The following is a 21,053-nucleotide window of genomic DNA, read 5'->3' on the forward strand; positions in this document are numbered from 1 at the left end:
ATTTATTGTCAAATCGGTTTCCATACAACACCCAGTGCTCATCCCAACAGGTGCCCTCCTCAGTGCCCATCACTCACTTTCCCCTCTTCCCCACCCCCCATCAACCCTCAGTTCTCAGTATTTAAGAGTCTCTTATGTTTGCCTCCTTCCCTCTCTGTAACCTTTTTTTTTCCCTCCTTCCCCTCCCCCATGGTCTTCTGTTAAGTTTCTCAGGATCCACATATGAGTGAAAACATATGGTATTTGTCTTTCTCTGCCTGACTTACTTCACTTAGCATAATACTCTCCAGTTCCATCCATGTTGCTACAAAAGGCCATATTTCATTCTTTCTCATTGCCAAGTAATATTCCATTGTGTATATAAACCACATCTTCTTTAGCCATTCATCAGTTCATGGACATTTAGGCTCTTTCCATAATTTGGCTATTGTTGAAAGTGCTGCTATAAACATTGGGGTACAAGTGCTCCTGTGCATCAGCACTCCTGTATCCCTTGGGTAAATTCCTAGCAGTGTTATTGCTGGGTCATAGGATAGATCTATTTTTAATTTTTGAGGAACCTCCACACTGTTTTCCAGAACGGCTGCACCAGTTTGCATTCCCACCAACAGTGCAAGAGGGTTCCCGTTTCTCCACATCCTCTCCAGCATCTATAGTCTCTTGATTTATTCATTTTGGCCACTCTGACCGGCCTGAGGCAGTATCTGGGTGTGGTTTTGATTTGTATTTCCCTGATGAGGAGTGATGTTAGGAATCTTTTCATGTGTCTGTTGGCCATCTGGATGTCTTCTTTAGAAAAGTGTCTATTCATGACTTCTGCCCATTTCTTCACTGGATTATTTGTTTTTCGGGTGTGGAGTTTGGTGAGTTCTTTATAGATTTTGGATATAGAGCATGTATTCTCAACAGGAACTGTAATTGAAAATTAGCCCATGAGGGGACAAAAAAAGATCTTAATTTTTATGCATAAAGTACATAAATGTGTATTTATGATATTAAAATTTTGGGGGGCAATGAGGATAAAACCTAAAAAATATCTTTTCTTAGAAGTAAGACAAAGATACTTGCTAATACTGGAGTTATTTAAAAAATTTTTTTAATGTTTTTTATTTTTCAGAAAGAGAGAGCATGAGTGGAGGGGTCGGGGAGGGCAGAGAGAGAGGGAGACACAGAATCTGAAGCAGGCTCCAGGCTCATCTGTCAGCACAGAGCCCGACGTTTGGCTCAAACTCACGAGCTGTGAGATTATGACCAGAGCCGAAGTCGGACGCTTAACTGACTGAGCCACCCAGCCACCCCAGTAATGGAGTTATTTAGCATTGTTTTGGAAGTTATATAACAAAAGCAGTCAGGCAATTAAAATAAGTGAGACATAAATATTGAAGAGCAAACGTCCAAGTTATGATAGGATTTGAAGGTAATAAGATTTTCTGTAGAGAAAACATTAAGGAAAAGATCATTTGGAAAATGATTTCAATTGAGAGAGACTCAGTGCTCAGTAAGTTGCCTGGCTTCAAGATAAATTACATGGGCTTCTCTGTGAACAGAGCTGAACAGTTTATTGACAGTTATAAGTGATTTGAATGTGTGGGAAGATTCAGTATTGTAGATAGTTTAAATGTCCTGAGATTATCTAGATAGTCAATGTAATTGATATATTTGTTCATTTAACAAGTATGTGTTGAGTGTCAGTGATATCCAGGTGGATGTTCTAAATGCTGGGTGTGTAGCAGTGTATGGAAATATAAAAAACCCTTTTCTTCTGGGACTTACAGTCTGGTTAGTAGAGGTAAATAAAAGAAGCAGGAATATAGTATGTCAGGGTCATGATAATCCCATCAAAATTTTAGTAGGGTTATTTTTAGAATCTTACACAATATTTTAAAGTTCATCTGGATCAATACCTATGACAGGATGGTAAAGATAACTTGTTAAAGATTATTTGTCCTATTGAATATTTCATTAAAATAACTATGTTATAGTTATAAAATACATCAGTGGGACAAAATATAGAAGGTCTAGAAATAGTCTCAAATGAGGATTTTTGTCATTAATAAAAGTGGCATTTCAGACTAGTGGAGAAAACAATGGATTGTTCAGTGAAATGGTATTTGGTCAACTAGCTATTTAATACTCCAAAGTAGATTCCAAATGAGCTAGGTAATTAAGAAGATAAAACAACATTAAAGTACCAGAAACAGGACTTTGAAAGCATGATTCTAGAAGTAGCAAAGAAAAGGTTTATAGGTTTGGCATTAAAAAAGACTCAATTTCCTAAGAGCAAAGAGCACCATAAACAACGTGAAAAGACGAAGGATAAACTGGGAAAGATATTCACAGTGTATAAAGTGGACAGAGAGTTAATGTTTTTACTAGAGGTCTTAAAATCAAGGAAAATAAACCTAATAAAAAGTTGCAATGATCATTAAAATGGAATTCACCCACAGTGCAGGTTGAGAGCATTTATTTTACTTTGCCTATCAAATTGCTACAGATTAAACAGATTGCTACTACCCAGTGTCCCTGGTGGAAGGGTGTGTTGATAAAGCTTTTCTGCAGGCCAGTTTGGTAATATGTACATGTTAGGATCTTAAATGCACAACTTTTGACTGGTAATTCGTCTTTGAATGTACTGTAGGGAAATAATTGGATAAATGTGCAAAAAGTTTTATAGAAAAATGTTCATTGTTATATTCATCATAGCAAAAAATTGGAAATTGTCACTTTGATTATACATCACTACAATGGAATACTAAGCAGCCTGAAAATGATGTAGATTTATATTTGCCACTGAGGAAAGATGTCCATCTTATAGTTTATAAAAATCAGTTGCAAATGTATGCCTAAGCATGCTACAGTTTTAGAAAGCACATGTAACGGTATGTACGTATATGTCCTGGTTGATGAAGACAGTATTAATGCATATACCAACAGAGTGAAATGTGGCTCTGTGAAAGATGATTTCAATTTTCTTTGTACAGTTTAGAAAGAATATTTAGAAGTTTCTGTGGTGGAATGCCTGTCCTTTTAATTAGCAGAGTGGAAACAGTAAAGCTCTTTTTAAGGGAGGAGGTAGAGGGAAGATGAAGATGGGAACAGAGGCCTTGGTTTTAGGGACCCCATGTCTGCCATGCCATGTTGCCCTTCTCAGGGGGCCTGCAGGTGAGTGGAACCCGAGTATTGGCTCTGTTGAGACCTGCTACATGTGGGGTCGTCCCCTGCTGACCAAGCTCTGGATGCCATCCTCATGGCATCATGAAGTTTTGTGCCAGCATTTCTGGCAAAGACTTTATGGAGCTCTTTATTCACATCTGCAGCACTGTATCAAAGCTGGAGAGAGTCTGTGTGCTCCACATGTGCCAGCACAAGTGTGCTTCAGGCCTGATGACTGCAGGGTCATCTGTGATGCTAGAGTGTGGTGTGAGGTGAGGCGGGAGACTTCTTCCACTGGTTTCACATGAAAGATGTTTCAGAGGAGTTTAATGAGATTTATTTAGAGCTGCCATCTGAGCATTTGTTCAGAGCGGTGAGAAGCACAGGGAATGCCTCTGCCCTGAAGCCCCAGTTGACCAATAAGTGGCTCCCCCACCTCACTGTGGCTGTGGAGCTGCCATTGCCCACAGGTTGGACTCTTGTTGTGGTACACAGTCGATTGATCGCCTGTGAGGTTGCTTCCCAGAATGGTGTTGGAAGATTTCCTGGAGCCCAGTGTGCAAGCCCATGATGTTAGTGTTTATCTTCCTGCTTTGAAGACTCTGAAGAGCACTATAGAAAGGCTAGCAAACTTGGGTGATCGAGTGCTGGTTGAAGCAAATCTAAATGGCAAAATGAACTTGAGGGTACAAACTGCTGTGTCTATTAAAAGTTATTTTAACAATTTTGGAAAATCCTTCCAAGTCTGCTCAGGATACGCCTCAAGATAGAAACCCTGAGAATATGTTGCAAGTACTAGTGGAAAGTAGGAAGCTTCTGTAGTTTTTCGAGGGACAGCAAAATAAATCCTACAATAGCCTTATGCAATATTTTGAGCAATACTCTTCTTCATCTTGTTTTTGGTTCATGAAGATGTCTCTTTTCAGTATTTTATTTTTGCTTATAAAAATTCAAGCGGCCTGTATTTTTTTTTTTTTCTTTTTAAAGCTTATGTAGTCTTTTCAAAACTGAAACAGACCCTGAGTTAATTGGGTTGCAAGTCTGCACTCTCACTGACCTATATAGAATGTACATTTTGTTCAGCCCTTCTTCCTTTACAAAGCTTTTATTAAAAAAGTCATTGGTGAAAGAATTGGATAGTTCATTTTTTATGTTTCTTGGCTTTTATCAGTTTTTTTCATACTTTTTAAGATGCCAACAAGAAAAAGATTTTCTATTTTAACTCTTTTTAACAAAAAGGATTGTAACAAAATAAATAAAAACTTTGACCTGGAACATTGGATCAGTTTTTATTATAAAATACTACCATGTGAAATGGGAACTTCATTCTTTTAAAGCAAGTATAATTTTCTGAGGGAATTTTCTTAGCTTGATATGATACCTGAAAGGTATTTAGCATTTGTGCATATTACATAGTTTTTATTAAGCTGTTTTTTGGTCAAAGTATGTATTAATGTATATTCATAGTTTTAGATTTATCATCTGCAAAGCTTGAGTTGGTTATTAGGCTCACTAATAGTGCATCTTATTCACTGTGATTCAAGGAAATGGTCAGTTTATGTTTACTAAGATATTTCTTATGGGTAACTTTTATATAAACCTAGTTTTCATTTTTTCCCCATAGTATTATTCTAACAGAAAATGATTCTTAATGTTTCAATATTTTGAGAAGAGGAAGGAGGAGTTATAAAGGACTACTACAGTGATTAGAGGGAAGGTTTATATTCTTTCATATTAAATTTTACTTTTTTAATGGCTTATGCAATAAGACAAGTCTTTAACTTGGCAGCCTTTATTTTTGCAGACTCAGTGAACTCCCATGGCTACATTTTAATCACCAATGAATAATTTCCTACTAGATTTGGTGATAAAATGCTTAAATTTGCTAATTTATTTTGTTTTGCTGATTTGTAAATTCCATTCATGCTGTTGTGGAAAGAACACAGAAACATGAGACCTAGGCAAGTCACTTGAACTCTGGCTCTTTAAGATCTTTCAGTTTGAGCAGATTCCGTTTCAGTCCTCTGAGGGTTTCAATATAAGAAGATTAAATAGTTGTTTTAAAAATTATTTCAAACATAGTATCTTAAAATTATTAACATAACTTTCAGAATTATGGCTTAAGTTTTTTTCTAATTTATGAATTAAACACAGTTGCTTGGTGAATATTTTAAAGCTTTTTAAATGAAAGATGAAAATGTAAAACAAATACTTTAACTCAGTTAGAAAATTATAAGATATGCACTTTTTTTTTTCTGTGCATAACACAGAAATGACTTCTCATACTTGTTTCTATATCTTTTCCAATTTTTTTTCCTTTGGTTTATTAATTAAGTGAGAATTTTCAAGCTGTAGTAAAAGTCTGCCTTTTTACCTCTCCTTCCTTCCCTCCGTCTGTCTCTCTGTCTCTCCCTCTCTCCCTCTATCTTTTCCTGTGCCTCTTTTCTCTGTATTTAATAAAACCAGGAAAATGAAAAAAACCTATTCTTTGTTTTGGAAAATACAGATTTGTGCACTTTAATCTAAGGTAAATTATTATGATGGTTAACTTTTAATAATTCATTAACAGAAAGTATCTATAAAAGTTTTGTAGCCTAGTCTTTCTAATGTAACTTTTGAAAACGGAGAGGTGTAATTTATTCCTCTACTCAACCTACAGGTATGTTGCTATTAAAGAAAAATTAAAAGACCATCTCATACTGTAACATCTAAATATAAGGTCTTAAAAATTCAGATTCTTTCAATGGTCTAGTAAAAAATGTTTATAATGAATACAAACATTTTAAAATAACATGTTTTTATTATAGTTTAGTTGTGAAAAGTCAGGCACTGCCAGTTTCTAGTCTTACAATTATTAATTGAATTTAAAAGCCTGGTCCAATGATAAAATTCTTACAGAATCATCCTTAGGGATGATCTCATCTACCCACCTTATATATAGATAAGAAAACAGTTTCAGAGAGCATAAAAGTAAGGGCTTTTAATTTTCTTTTCTTTTTTAATGTTTATTTTTGAGACAGAGACAGAGACAGCATGAGCAAGGGAAGGTCTAGAGAGAGGCACAGAATCTGAAGCAGGCTCCAGGCTCAGCTATCAGCACAGAGCCCGAGGCGGGGTTCGAACCCACAAACCCTGAGATGGTGACCTGAGCCAAAGTCCTATGCAGCATTGACTGAGCCACCCAGATGCCCCAGGGCTTTTATCTGTTATTGCCATTGTTAATGCCAGAACCCATTTTAAAACCCTGATCTACAAACTATGTATGTTAAGTATTTGAGCTTGGTCTATTATGGCTTAGTTTAGAGACTTAACAGATTGGATATACTTTTGTTTATCAAAATAAATCTAGATTGCCTTGTGACTCTATTACTTATCTGAAAAGATAAAATTTAAATGAAAAAAGTCCAAAACATTTTAAAAGCTGTTGTCTACTGTCCTTGTGTGAAGATATCCTTTGTTCTTGCAGGTAGGAAGGGGTTTATCTGCCAGAAAATGGTAATTCTCTGGAAGACCAATACACATTAAAAAATCAAGGCATCAAGTTTAGAAATTATTTCAGCTTCTGTTTCTGTATTTTAGAGAAAAACTACTAAGAAGCAGGAAAACACTTAGGCTTTTATGTTTCACTGTATCTTTAGAAAATAAATCATTGATGAAATGTGTAAGGTTAATACTATATTATTTTAATTAAATGAGGTTTATGACAAGGCAAAGCCAAATTTTTGTTAACCTGTTTAGTATATTTGCATAAGAAAGACCTTAGGACAGATTTTCAAAGACTACTGGTATTGCATTTGGAAATCTCTGTGAGGAAAATTTGTAGATACTTAATGACAAGTACAGATGAGAATTTTCCTTTAAAAATGTCTCTGTTAGCCTGGCATGGGTTGTGAAACTGAAAATGTTTGGAGATGAATCCTGTTTTGTAAGGCTTAGACTCTTCCCTCATAGTGATAAGAAATTATTTATTTGTGACACTAAACAAAACATTATAATGTAGGATATTTCTAATTTGGGACAGGTTGAAAAGAGATCTCTTTCTATAATTCATTTTACAAATAATTACTGAGTGCATACTGTGTGGTGGGCATTGTTTTATGTGTTTTGGACCTTGTAGAGTAAAAAGTAGATATTCTTATATTACTAAATTAAATGCCTAAATGGTCTTCCTGAGATAATGGTTTGCCCATATTTGGGGACATGTAAGTAATGTTTCATGGTAAGGAAATACCATTAATTTTTACATATGAGCCAGTATAATGAATGCTGGATTTTCAGCTGCCTCTGATTTGAATGTCTGGAACACAGCTGTACTCCTCAATCATAAATAAGAAAATAGATCATACTTTTTGATTCATTATCATTAGTAGTGGCCCAGACATTACCTATTGTTACCAGACATTACTTTGTTTTACTTGGACAAACTTTGAGGTTAACATAGTTAAGATTATGATCCTCTATATATAAATGCTCTCAAAATGGATTTGAAATACTGGAAGTAAATCGGAAACTACTTCTTAGTAGTGTTTCTCTGTTTGTTTGTTTGTTTGTTGGAGTGGGGAGGGTTTCTTTTTTTTTTTTTTTTCTTTTTCTTTTTTTAAACTAGAGTTTCTCTAATTTCAATTCTTTTTCATACCAGAATGAGCAGTAACTCAGTCACATAGGAAGCAACTAAGGTTCTCAGAATGTGGGCTATCAGATAGAAAAATGACCTCATAGTATGCAGTGTGGTATAAAGGAAAGAGTGATTTTAGACTCCTAGGAGTCAGGAAACCAAGGATATGGTCTCTTTTATAAGTACTTAGATGTGTGACCTTGAAATAATCATTTAACATCTTTGGGTTGCAATTTCTTCAGATGACAGGTCTAGGCATTAATTGGATCAAGTCTCTTGGCTTTGATTCTGTTGAGTAATTACAAAGTAATTACCTTTTCTGAATGTTTTCATCCTACTGTTTTTCTGGAAATAAAGATTGTAAGATATTTCTGCTTAAATCTTCTTTAGATTCTGAAAGTAATCAGTTGAAGCCACATGCTTATCTGTTTTATAGTCTAATACTAAAGACAGGGATTAGGGGCACCTGGGTGGCGCAGTCGGTTAAGCGTCCGACTTCAGCCAGGTCACGATCTCGCGGTCCGTGAGTTCGAGCCCCGCGTCAGGCTCTGGGCTGATGGCTCAGAGCCTGGAGCCTGTTTCCGATTCTGTGTCTCCCTCTCTCTCTGCCCCTCCCCCGTTCATGCTCTGTCTCTCTCTGTCCCAAAAATAAAATAAAAACGTTGAAAAAAAAAATTTAAAGACAGGGATTAATACTATAAAGATAATTAAACCACCACTCAACAGTGGTCTGATTTTCCATGCCAATTGAACAAAGCATTTTCCTTTGTCCAGAACTGTAGACATTAATCAGTGAGGCAGCTTAATTACCCACTCTTTCCTTAGTGTTTGTTTTCCCTGCAGTGTTATGGTATCTTTGGGAACAATATAATTTCTACTAATTAAAGCAGTTGTCGGAACTTTGTGTTGAAATATGTCTGTGCTTTCTTGAAAAAATTTATTAATATGTGTTAGCTTACTAAATTTCAGGCTTAACGATTTATAATAGTTTTCAAGCACATTCTCAAAACAAGCTTTATATTCTTTTGTACATGCTTAGAAACATGTTTAAAGAGATAGTACTATATGACCCATTAAAAGAATATTTATTTTTGAAATTTTTATAATTTTAGTGTATTTACTAAATATAGTTAAATATATGGGACTTGATATAAATATAGTTAAATATTTTTTTAACCAAACATTAGTTTTAGCATGTCTTTTGTTTAGTAGTTGTTTATTCATTGCTTATTTGTGCATTTTGCTAATGTGAATATGCAAGTAAATATCTGTTGACTAACAGTGGACCTTGTACATTGATTAGTAGGAGAATAATAATTTGATTTAGTTTTGCTTTATTTTAAAATATTAACAAAGCATTATTGAGAACTTTTTATTTTGATACAGGTTCAAACTTACAGAAAACTTAAAAAAAAATAGTAAAAGTAACTCACTCCTGTAAACTTATAAGAAAATACAGTGGTGGGGTGCTTAGGTGGCTCAGTCAGTTAAGAGTCCAGTCTCAGCATAGGTCTTGATATTAGGGTCTTGAGTTTATGCCCCATGTTGGGTTCCATGTTGGGCATGGAGCCCATATAAGGAAAAAAAATTATGGTAAATAACAACTGTAAGCTCTTTAGCTAGAGTGACCAATTGTTTACTTTTCTTTTTTTCTCAAGTTTTTATTTAAATTCCTGCTGGTTAACATACAGTGTAGTATTAATTTCAGGTGAAGAATTTAGTGATTCAGCACCTCCATACAACACGTTGTTCTCATCACAAGTGCCCTCCTTAATCCCCATTAGCTATTTAACCCAACCCCCACTTTTGATATATTTACTTTTTGTCCCATTTATTTTTATTATTCTGTCAGTCTGTCAGTATGTATTTCTTTAACTCATTTGAAAATATGGTGCAAACAACATTTTTTCCCTACATACTTCAGTAGGTAACTAAGAACAAAGACATTCTCTTACATTACCACAGTACGTTTATCAAAGTGAGAATTTAATAATAATACCATACTATGTAAATGGCAGTTCCAATTCAGATGGTGATAATTTGTCCAATTTTGTACTTTATAGAAGGTATTTTTTTCCTCTTCTAGAATCCATCCAGGATCGTGCAGTATATTTAGTTGTAATGTGTCTTTTCTCTCTGTCTCTTTTTTTAAATATTTTATTTATTTTTGAGAGAGAGTGCAAGCAGGGGAGGAGCAGAGAAGGGGGTGGGGCAGAGGATCCTAAGTGGGCTCTGTGCTGACAGCAGTGAGCCAGACATGGGGCTTGATCTCACCTAACATGAGATCGTTAACAGATGCTCAACTGACTGAGCCACCCAGGCATCTCTAGTTGTACTGTCTCATTATTGTCCTTTAATATAGAATAGTTCTTCAGCTTTTCTTTGTTTTTATTGACCTTGACATTTTCAAAGAGTACAGACCAATGATTTTATAGAATGTCTGTGAATTTAGGTTGTCTGATGATTAGTTTTGGGTTATGCATTTTTAGCAGGACTATCACAGAAGTGATGTCAGATTCTTCCCAGTGTAATACATCAACGACATGATGTTTGTCTCAACATTGGTGATTTTAATTTGGATCACTTGGTTAACGTGATAGGTGTCAGATCTTTTGTAAAATTACTGTTTTTCCCTTTGTAGGTAATTTGTAGAGAGATGCTTTGAGACTATGTAAATATCCATTTTTTTAAGCCAAACACTAGTTTTAGCATCCATTGGTAATTAATAATTGCATCATAACTTTCTTATTTATTGGTTAACATTCTGTAGTAAGGAGAGTTTTCTTCTCTATTTTTTTTACTGGTTTATGTTAATAGGATGGTCTTGCATATTTTCTTATATAATAGATTACAATGCATTGCTATCATTAATTTTTTTGATGTCCAAATGTCTCAGATTTGGGTAATGGGAGCCCCTTCGGTGAGTACTTCCCTATTGATGTAACAAAATGATTTAGGTTTATCTTGTAGTTGTCCTGCTTTGGCCCTGGAATCAGCAGTTTCTCCCAAGGATTCTGGTTCCCTTTATTGGATGATGGTACTTAGAAGTTAGGTATGCTCATTGCCACTTATGTAATATTACGTGTAGCCTCTCTCATTGTGTACAGAGCTAGGAAACACACACTCACAATCTATCGGATACATACATCTGCCTATCTGTGTATCTGTCCATCATATATGTCATATATATGTTTATTAAAAACTCTGAGTTCATCTTTTATGAAGAGGATTTTCAGAGTTTTTGCTCATTTTTTAAAAATCGGGTTACTTAAGTTGAAAAATTATGTTTTTGATATAAAGTCCTTTGTCAGATAAATCTATTGAGAATATTTTCTGCCAGTGTATGGTTGCCTATTTATTTTCTTTTGATGAGAAAGTTTCAGTTTTGATGAAGTCTAAAAATATCAGGTTTTTCAATGTATGGTTATTGTTTGCCATGTTGGAGAAGAACTCTATGTGTAGAGATGCCCTCTTATTTTATCTTCTTTATTGTTTATAATTTTATGTTTAGATGTGATCCATCTTGAATTAATTTTTGTAAGTGGTGTGAGGCTACATTTATATTCTTCCCCCCCCCCATGTGGAAACTGAATTATTTCAGTACCATTTGATGAAAATGTTTTTATTTCCCTTGAATTGTTTTGTTGTGTTGTCAAAAATCAACTGGTTATATAAGCATGGGTCAATTTCTGAACTCTGTTCTTCTCATTCATTAGGTTATCCTTATGCCAGCAACTCACTGTCTTGATTACTGTAGATTCATAATAAGTCTTTAAATCATGTTCTGTAAGAGTTAAAAAAAGTTAAAAAACTTTTCCCCTCCTAAAACTGTTTTGGCTATTGTAGGTTCTTTGAAGATCTGTAGGAATTTTAGCATCAGCTTGCTAGTTTCTTTACATAAGCTTGTATAACTTACTCTTCCATTTGGGGAGAATTGATATTTCAATAACATTGAATTATCTGGCCCATAGACTGTATAGTTCTTCACTTATTTAGTTCTTTTTTTGCCTTCTCTGTTATATTTTAAAGCTTTCAAGAAGTATTGTATGTTGTTTTTATTAAATGTATTTTTTTAAGTATTTTGGTTTTTATAATGATATTCTTAAACAGAACTTTTAAAAATTTGACTATAGTTGTTTCCCACTAGAATTTAAAGTAGATACTTTTTGTATATTAACCATGAATAATGATATCTTGCTAAATTCAGTTATTAGTACTATTAGTTGCTTAGTAGATTCCTTAGGATTTTCTATATAAACAATCTTGACATCTGCAAATGGAAATACTTCCTTTGCAATCATTATGCCGCTTATTTCTTTAGCCTTATTGTCTTATAGCACTGGCTAGGACCTCTAGAACATTGTTATATAGACAAAATGAGCGAGACATTTTTCCTTTATTTACTGGTCTGAGAGGAAAAGCATTGTATATTTCATCATTAAGTGTAATGTTAGGTGATCCCTCCCACCCCGTTTTCCTTTATTAAGAGGTCCTTTCTATTTCTAGTTTGTTGAGGTTTTTAAATCATGAATAGGTATTGAATTTTGTCAATGATTTCTACATCTTTTTAGATAAATATATGGTTTTTCTTTTTACTTTAATGTGATTTACAGTGATTGAGTTTTGAAAGGGAAACTGCCTTTGCACAGCAGAGTTTATAAACCCCACATGGTCATGATGTCTTCCCACAGCTTCTGTTTTCTGAAATAATTCATGTAGGCTTGGTATTATTTCTTCCTTAAATGTTTGATAGCTTTTATCAGTGAAACCACTAGGTCAGGAGTTTTTTTTTTTTTTTTTCCTTTCTTTCTTCTTTTTTTAATGTTTATTTTTCAGAGAAAGAGAGCGAGTAGAGGAGGGGCAGAGAGAGAAGGAGACACAGAATTTGAAACAGGCTTCAGGCTTGGTATTATTTCTTCCTTAAATCTTTGATAGTTTTTATCAGTGAAACCACTAGGTCTGGAGTTTTTTTTTTTTTTTTTCTTCTTCTTTTTTTAATGTTTATTTTTGAGAGGAAAGAGAATGAGTAGGGGAGGGGCAGAGAGAGAGAGGGTGACACAGAATTTGAAGCAGGCTTCAGGTTCTGAGCTGTCAGCACAGAGCCCAACTTGGGGCTCTAACTCACAAACTGCGAGATCATTACCTGAGCCAAAGTCGTACTCTTAACTGACTGAGCCACCCAGGTGCACTTCTGGGGTTTTCTTTATAGGAAAGTTTTTGATGATGAATTTGTAGCAGGATTCTTGCACAGAGAGACAGGACACTGAACCTTTTCTGTCCAGGAAGCAACTTCACTCATCGTGCTGGCATGGGCTCAGTGGGTTTGTACCCGAAACACTGAGCCCCTAGTGCAGTGGGGGTTTTCCTTTTGTACAAGTTTTGCTCCTTTGTCTCCCATATATAGTAACACTCAAAGTCTGAATGGATGGTCTTTGTTGCAGAGTTGTGAGGAATGTTGCACACCTGCACGTAACCAGGTCGCCTTCCCTTGGCTTTAGGTTTTCACGATATTCCTTAGGGAGGGACTCTACCACATTACCCCTATTGATGCTCGGACCCCTTACTTTGGGTCAAAGAGCATCATCTTGGTTTAGGGGTTTATACTTCCATAACATCATCACATGCATGGCTGTTTTCTTTTTGACCATTACGTCAGTGAGGCTGGAGACAGACTGCATAACCAGGGGAGCTAGGCAAGGTAGGATTAAGCAAGGTCACCAAATTAAGAGAATAATACCTATGAGGATTTTGAATCCCCTAAGAGTTGAAAACCGTCCTCCAAATAACTCCCTGGGGTCCCAACCTTTCCAGGTCTGGACTGGGACATGAGCAACCTTTCTCATTCGATTTATCGCCTCTATGACTTTTCCTTCATCATCTATCTGTAGGCAGCAGTTGCTCAGGTTAAAATTTCCACAAACTCCTCCCTCCGAAGCAAGCAAATAATCTAACGTCAAGCAATTTTAATAGATAACATTGCTTATTTTAGTTTGCTGCATGACTAGTAAGTTAAGAACTCTGGCAGTTTCATTGGTTATAATTTGTACAACTGCTTGCAGTCTGATTATGTGGTTTAGCATGCAGATGGGAGTGCATTAGCCCCAGGATCCATCTTCTGTCCAGGTGACAGGGCCATAATATTGGATTATACACTTGGGAGGCCATTCATTATCTTTCCAATTGCCAATTGGTAGGGCATGTTGTTTCCTTTGAGTCTCCCTGTCCCCATACACTTGGATTCCCAAATGTTCCCCTCTGGCAAGTGGGATCAGGAAGAAAGATGAACAAATAGTTCCCAGCACACATGATCCTGACCAGCCTGAGGGAAGTGTTGTGTAGTCTGTCCTTCCACATATCCAGTATAGTCCACCTGGGGCCCACCATTTGATGACTGTGTCGACAATGTCCCAGGCCTCTTGGAGATGAGAGAAGTTAGACAAGGGGTGGGGATCTGGCTCAAGGTGATCTGGGGTTCCCCACCATTGGGTTTCCTGAGTTATAAAATCTTTGGCCTAGGTAGGCATGTTAAGCTTCCAACAGAGATGGTGAACTTCCTTTCCCCCTGGGCAAGGCAGTTTTTTTTTTTTTTTTTTTTTTTTTTTTTCCAGTAATTGAGGTTTTGAGGAGCCAAACCCCAGTAGTAGGGTTGGGGCATTCTGTTCCATTATAAGGTTCTCAGGGATCTGATTCTCTAGCCTCCTATGGCCATTGATCCCCCATGTTGGTTCCCTCGCATACATAACAAGAAGAGATCTTTAGAGTTTGGGCTATAGTCTCTGCTAGGGCTAGAAGTAGATTTTTCATCGCGACAGACAGGAGGAGGACCCTTCTCCATTTTTTCATAAAAGGAATGAAAGACCTGGTGAGTTGTGGCCTCATGTGTGACAATAACTCTCTTAAAATACGACACTGTTCCTGTGTCTGTGCCCCGTCCATGGATATATATCCCCATCTGCCAGGTACCGTTCCATCAGGGGTCTCCCAGGTTAAGAGTAGTAAAATTAACCGGATTACAGGTCCCCAACTGACAATTTGGTGTAGTCACTCCCTTCTGAAAGAATGCTGTCGTGCCTTCTTTTTTCCCAAGTAGTCCATGAAACACAGCTCCTGCTAGGGCGTAAAAACTCAGGTGTATAGGCACCAAAACCATTTTCCTCACACACGTGTTTGTCATTGAGTCAGTATTCCTGCTCCTAATCTAAGCCTCTGCATGGTATATCAAGAGTCCTTGGGCCCTCTATGACAAGTGCCCACTTTTTTCATATGACATGCCTCTGGGCCAATACCTATAACCACATATGTCAAACAGCATTGACACCTGTCGTTTTGGGTTAATAATTTGTGTCTAGCTGACCAAGGCCCCCTACTCTTGGTAGGATCGGTCTTCTAAACAATCTTCACTGGGGGAATATTGTGGGTCAAAGCAAGTATATTGACTCTCCCATTGGCAGATAGAATATGTGGTCTTATTATGTCTGCAGGTCCCCAGGACTTTTCCTTGGCATAAGAAGTGAGTATGGTATAGTAAGGTCCAAGTGACTCCCTGGCCTGACTTGGTTATGTGAATACATGGGTCACATGGTGAGGAATCTAGGTCTACAGAAAGGGTCCAGATTAGAAGCAACCGATACCAATGAAGCATCCTATCCACAAAAGGAAGATGAGTGCTAGCAGAAATCTCTCACCATACTGCCATCTGGCCAGGGCGGTCTCTGCCAATCCTGTGGCAAAAAGTAGAACAAGAATCACAGTGATGGCAAGACACAAGGGGTGACAGCTCTTCACAGTAAGGGAACAGATATAGAAAATAGGGACAGTCTGTCTGTTCCACCAGACCATCGATTTCTCAAGCTTCTGCTGTGTGTAGATTAGTCAGCGTCCGGAGTGACTGTCCCCAGTCACTGCAGGGCTGCAGTCTCCCAGAGCCTCTGGAGTTGCACATTGCTTCTTCCATATGGTCAGCTTGCATGGCATTGATGAATCAGCTCCCAGTTTCAAGATGCTGGCTTCATTTTGCTGTGGTGAATCCAGAGACCCACCTCGGTTATCTTTACTTCAGTAGGGGTGGACGGAATGACAGTGAACGGGTCCCTTCAGAGGGATTTTAGGGGCTGGACATTCTCCTTCTTCACCCATACAGCATCTCCTGGTTCAAAGGGGTGAGCCTCTGTGGTCAGACTCACAGGTAATCACTCCCTAACCCAGTGGTGTAAGATGGTTAGGGTAGAGCCAAGGGTCTGTATCTCTTGCCTTAGGGTTAGTTGCCTATCTCATTTAGGTCCCCCCCTTATGCCCTTGATAATTGGGAAAGGGCACCCATAAAGATTTCATAAGGGGAGAACCCCATCTGCTTAGTGGTGCTATACCTGATTCTTACTTAACAAGGCATTTGGCAACACCTGGTCCCAGTGTAGGTGGGTTTCCTGGCATAGTTTACTTAATTGTAGCTTCAGGGTTTGGTTCATTCATTCTACCTTCCTGGAGCTCTGGGGTTGGTATGCCGTGTGTAACTTCGAGGTGATCTTTAACCCCTTTGCCACCAGCCGCACCACATCAGCCATGAATGCTGGCCTATTATCTGATCCCATAGTGATAGGGATCCCAAATCAAGCAATGATTTTTTTCTTTAAATATGAAATTTATTGTCAAGTTGGTTTCCATACAACACCCAGGGCTCATTTCAACAGGTGCCCTCCTCAGTACCCATCACCCACCCTCCCCTCCCTCCCAGCCCCCATTAACACTCACTTTGTTCACCGTTTTTTTTTTTTTAAACTTTTATTATTTTTTTTTTATTTTTTTTTTCAACGTTTATTTATTTTTGGGACAGAGAGAGACAGAGCATGAACGAGGGAGGGGCAGAGAGAGAGGGAGACACAGAATCAGAAACAGGCTCCAGGCTCTGAGCCATCAGCCCAGAGCCTGACGCGGGGCTCGAACTCACGGACCACGAGATCGTGACCTGGCTGAAGTCGGATGCTTAACCGACTGCGCCACCCAGGCGCCCCTGTTCACCGTTTTTAATAGTCTCTTATGTTTTGGCTCCCTCCCTCTCTAACCTCTTTTTTTTTTTTTTTTTTTCCCTTCCCCTCCCCCATGGTCTTCTGTTAAGTTTCTCAGGATCCACATAAGAGTGAAAACATATGGTATCTGTCTTTCTCTGTATGACTTACTTCACTTAGCATAACACTCTCCAGTTCCATCCACGTTGCTACAAAGGGCCGTATTTCATTCTTTCTCATTGCCACGTAGTACTCCATTGTGTATATAAACCACAATTTCTTTATCCATTCGTCAGTTGATGGACATTTAGTCTCTTTCCATAATTTGACTATTGTTGAAAGTGCTGCTATAAACATTGGGGTACATGTGCCCCTATGTATCAGCACTGCTATATCCCTTGGGTAAATTCCTAGCAGTGCTATTGCTGGGTCACAGGGTAGATCTATTTTTAATTTTTTGAGGTACCTCCACACTGGTTTTCCAGAGCAGCTGCACCAGTTTGGATTCCCACCAACAGTGCAAGAGGGTTCCCATTTATCCACATCCTCGCCAGCATCTATAGTCTGATTTGTTCATTTTCGCCACTCTGACTGGCATGAGGTGGTATCTCAGTGTGGTTTTGATTTATATTTCCCTGATGAGGAGTGATGTTGAGCATCTTTTCATGTGCCTGTTGGCCATCTGGATGTCTTCTTTAGAGAAGTGTTTATTTATGTTTTCTGCCCATTTCTTCACTGGATTATTTGTTTTTCGGGTATGGAGTTTGGTGAGCTCTTTATAGATTTTGGATACTAGCCCTTTGTCCAATATGTCATTTGCAAATATCTTTTCCCATTCTGTTAGTTGCCTTTTAGTTTTGTTGATTGTTTCCTTGGCAGTGCAGAAGCTTTTTATCTTTATGAGGTCCAATAGTTCATTTTTGCTTTTAATTCCCTTGCCTTTGTGGATGTGTCAAGTAAGAAATTGCTGCAGCTCAGGTCAGAGAAGTTTTGTCCTGCTTTCTCCTCTAGGGTTTTGATGGTTTCCTGTCTCACATTCAGGTCCTTTATCCATTTTGAGTTTATTTTTGTGAATGGTGTAAGAAAGTGGTCTAGTTTCATCCTTCTGTATGTTGCTGATCTACACATCTATCATTTCACGTATTTACCCTTTTTTGTTTTATTTATTTGGTGAAAATACTTCAGCTCTATTCTCTCAGGAAATTTGTTATATACAATATGGTGTTACCAGGTATAGTCACTATTAGATCCTTAGACTTTATTTGTAACTGAAAGTTTGTATCCTTTTACCGGCTTTTCCCCATTTCCCTTACTCCACAACCCCTGACAATCATCATTCTACTGTTTCTATGAGTTAGCCTTAAAAAAAAAAAAGTGTTTATTTTTTACTTATTTTTTTAGGTTCCACATTTTTTTAGTGATACCATGTAATATTTGTCTTTCTCTGAATGGCTTATTTCACTAAGCGTAGTGTTCCCTAGTTTTATCCATCTTACACAAATGACAAGATTCCCTTCTTTTTAAAGGCTAAATAATAATCCATTGTATGTGTATGTTACATTTTCTTTTATTCATTCATCCATCCATTGACATTTATGTTGTTTCCATATCTTGGCTATTGTGAATAATGAATGCTGCAGTGAACCTGAGAATACATATATCTCCCTGAGATAATGATTTTATTTCATTAGGCTATTTATTCAGACGTGGGGTTGCTGCATCATATGAAAGTTTCTTTAAATTTTTTTTTCTTCATTAAACATTGTTTTAATGGGTTTCAAAATTTCAGATTTTTGGTCAAGTTGCTTCCATCAAAAAGTACTGAATTTCCAGGTGCCTTGGTGGCTCAGTGGGTGAAGTTGTGTGACTTAGGCTCAGGTCATGATTTCATGGCTCATGCCTTTGAGTCCCGCATCAGGCTGTCTGCTGTCAACACAGAGCCTGCTTTGGATCCTCTGTCTCCCACTCTCTGCTCCTCCCCCTCCCGCCCCCTCCCCCTTCCCTGTCTCTCTCAAAAATAAACATTAAAATTTTTTTTCTTTTAGTACTGAATTTAAGGGGCGCCTGGAGTGGCTCAGTTGGTTAAATGTCCAACTCTTGATTTTGGCTCAGGCCATGATCTCATGGTTTATGAGATGGAGCATCGTGTTGGGCTCTGCACTGTCAGTATAAACTCTCTCTCTCTTCCTCTCAAATAATGAAAACATTGAAAAAAATAATGAATTTAAAAACTAATAATTTAAAACTGCCATATATACACACTGCCCCCACCCACATGCCAAATGGTTCAGATTATTCTCCTTTCCTTCTTAAGGTTTTCTCTGCATTATTATTGTTAACTAGTCTTTTACTATTAAACTTAAATGAATTGAGACAAATAGTACCGAGACTGTTCTTCCACCACTGATTAAGATTGGGGTGGCAGGTATTAGGGATAATATCCATTTAGATTTCTGACCTTTCTGAGAAGATTTGGTAACCTTGCCTGCTCCAGCAGTCTTCTTGTCCATGCTTTGATGACACCCACAGCAACTGTCTGTCATGTCATGAACAGCAACATGACCCCTAAGAGGATAGTCAGAGGAGCCCTCAACACATGTGAACCTGCCAGGAACCATATCAACAATGACAGGATCCCCATTTCAAGAGTAACTTCTGGCTACTTTTCAAAATGATGATCAGTCTTTTCTCTCATCTCAGCAAACTTGCAAGCACAGACACAAACCAGCATTGATTTGGCCTGGAGGGCTTAGGTTAATCACTTGAGCCATGAAGCCAGTAGCTTCTGTTGGTGGGTCATTTTGCTGTTACCAGACATGTTACCTCGATCAACATCTCTGGCAGACAAATTCTTTACATTGAAGCCCACATTGTCCCTAGGAAGAGCTTCACTCAAGAGTCAGTTGTAATGTTGACTGGAACAAAGGTCAACATGCTGGGTTTGAGAGTCTTCCCTCAGCCCAAAGACACAGAACCAATACCACCAATTTCGTAGATGTCCTGGAGGAGGGTCAGATGCAAGGGTTTGTCAGTTGGATGAGTTGGGTGTAGGATACAATTTAGAGCTTCAAGCAGCATTGCTCCACTGTCATTACCATCTTTAAGAATTATTTTCCATCCCTTGAACCAAGGCATGTTCTCATTCCAACCAGAAATTGGCACAAATGCTACTGTGTCAGGGTTGTAGCCAATTTTCTTAATGTAGGTGCTGACTTACTTAATTTCCTCATATCTCTTTTGGCTGTAGAGTGGCTTAATGGTATCCATTTTGTTAATACCAATAATTAGTTGTTTCAGACTCAGTGTGTAAGCCAGAGGGACATGCTCATGTGTCTTCCTGTTGCGGGATCATTTGAGAGAGTCTCCAAGGATCCTTGAGACATTTCATGGTGCAACTTAGTAAGTTCATTCAAGTAGCATGGGGATAGGACCTGTGGACAGAAAGAGTTGTACTTTTGCTGTATGAGGCTAGTGCTTATATGCTTAGGGATCATGGGGGAGGGGACACGGAGGGAGTATTAGATCATAAATGTTTTCTTCGAATTTCTACTTGTAAAACTACTTTCGCAAGATTTCTTGGGTGCTTAATTATAGGTGAGATTTACAAGCATTCATTATACCTTTTAAGAATATAGCAACAAGCATGTATTTGATCCTTATCAGAACTATGCAGGTTAGATGTTAGCATTCTGGGCTAAAGATGAACATTTTTCTGCTTCTATCCCTCATCATTCCCATTCTTGAAGATACTTGCTTCAAATTCATAAACACCATCAACAACAACCAGGACAGCATAGTCTGACGTGTGCCTATAATCATATATTTATATATCCACACATACACATACATATATATTTATCAAGTCTCTGTGTGTTGGGGCACCAATGATGGTCACATAACACTTGCTGGTCTCAAATTTCCACAGAGATATCAGTGGTGATACCATACTCACATTCAGCTTTCAGTTCATCCAAGATCCAGGCATACTTGAAGGAGCTCTTTCTCATCTCAGCAGGTTTTTTCTCAAATATTGTAATGGTTCTTATATTGATTCCACCACATTTGTAGATAAGATTGCCAAGGGTGGTAAACGTGCCCAAATCTACATGTCTAATGATAATGGTGTTGGATTGAGCCTTTTCCTTATCCATTTTGGCTTAGATTTAGCAGTGGTTTCATGACACCCTCTGTTCTGGTGGCAAACCTAGTGTGAAAAACTATTTTTAATTTCTTGAGGACCCTCCTTGCTATTTTCCATAGTGGCTGTACCAATTTCCATTTCC

At 37.6% G+C, this 21,053-nt stretch overlaps 2 protein-coding genes and 1 pseudogene across 4 annotated transcripts in view; 2 read left to right on the forward strand and 1 right to left on the reverse strand.

The window, feature by feature from the left end:
• The window catches only part of EXOC2 (exocyst complex component 2), a 277,835-nt gene that overhangs the window by 24,284 nt on the left and 232,498 nt on the right, over positions 1–21,053 (forward strand). Inside the window, exon 1 of one of the 3 annotated variants that reach the window (XM_045497614.1) lies at positions 11,262–11,305. The exons of the other annotated variants lie outside the window; for them this stretch is intronic. The gene's annotated coding sequence lies outside the window, so the exon portion shown is untranslated. Of the gene's footprint in view, positions 1–11,261; positions 11,306–21,053 lie in introns of those variants that run through there. 3 annotated transcript variants of the gene reach the window in all.
• Positions 1,206–15,876, forward strand: HUS1B (HUS1 checkpoint clamp component B). Its single transcript, XM_045500899.1, is given in 8 exon segments — positions 1,206–3,355; positions 3,358–3,440; positions 3,443–3,649; positions 3,651–3,884; positions 3,886–3,993; positions 3,995–4,051; positions 4,053–4,114; positions 15,603–15,876. Coding segments are annotated over 8 exon segments (1,125 nt in total). The 5' UTR covers positions 1,206–3,255.
• LOC123609878 lies at positions 19,045–21,049 on the reverse strand (annotated as a pseudogene).

The sequence above is a fragment of the Leopardus geoffroyi genome, chromosome B2, assembly GCF_018350155.1.
Source record: "Leopardus geoffroyi isolate Oge1 chromosome B2, O.geoffroyi_Oge1_pat1.0, whole genome shotgun sequence".
NCBI classification, from domain to species: Eukaryota; Metazoa; Chordata; class Mammalia; order Carnivora; family Felidae; genus Leopardus; species Leopardus geoffroyi.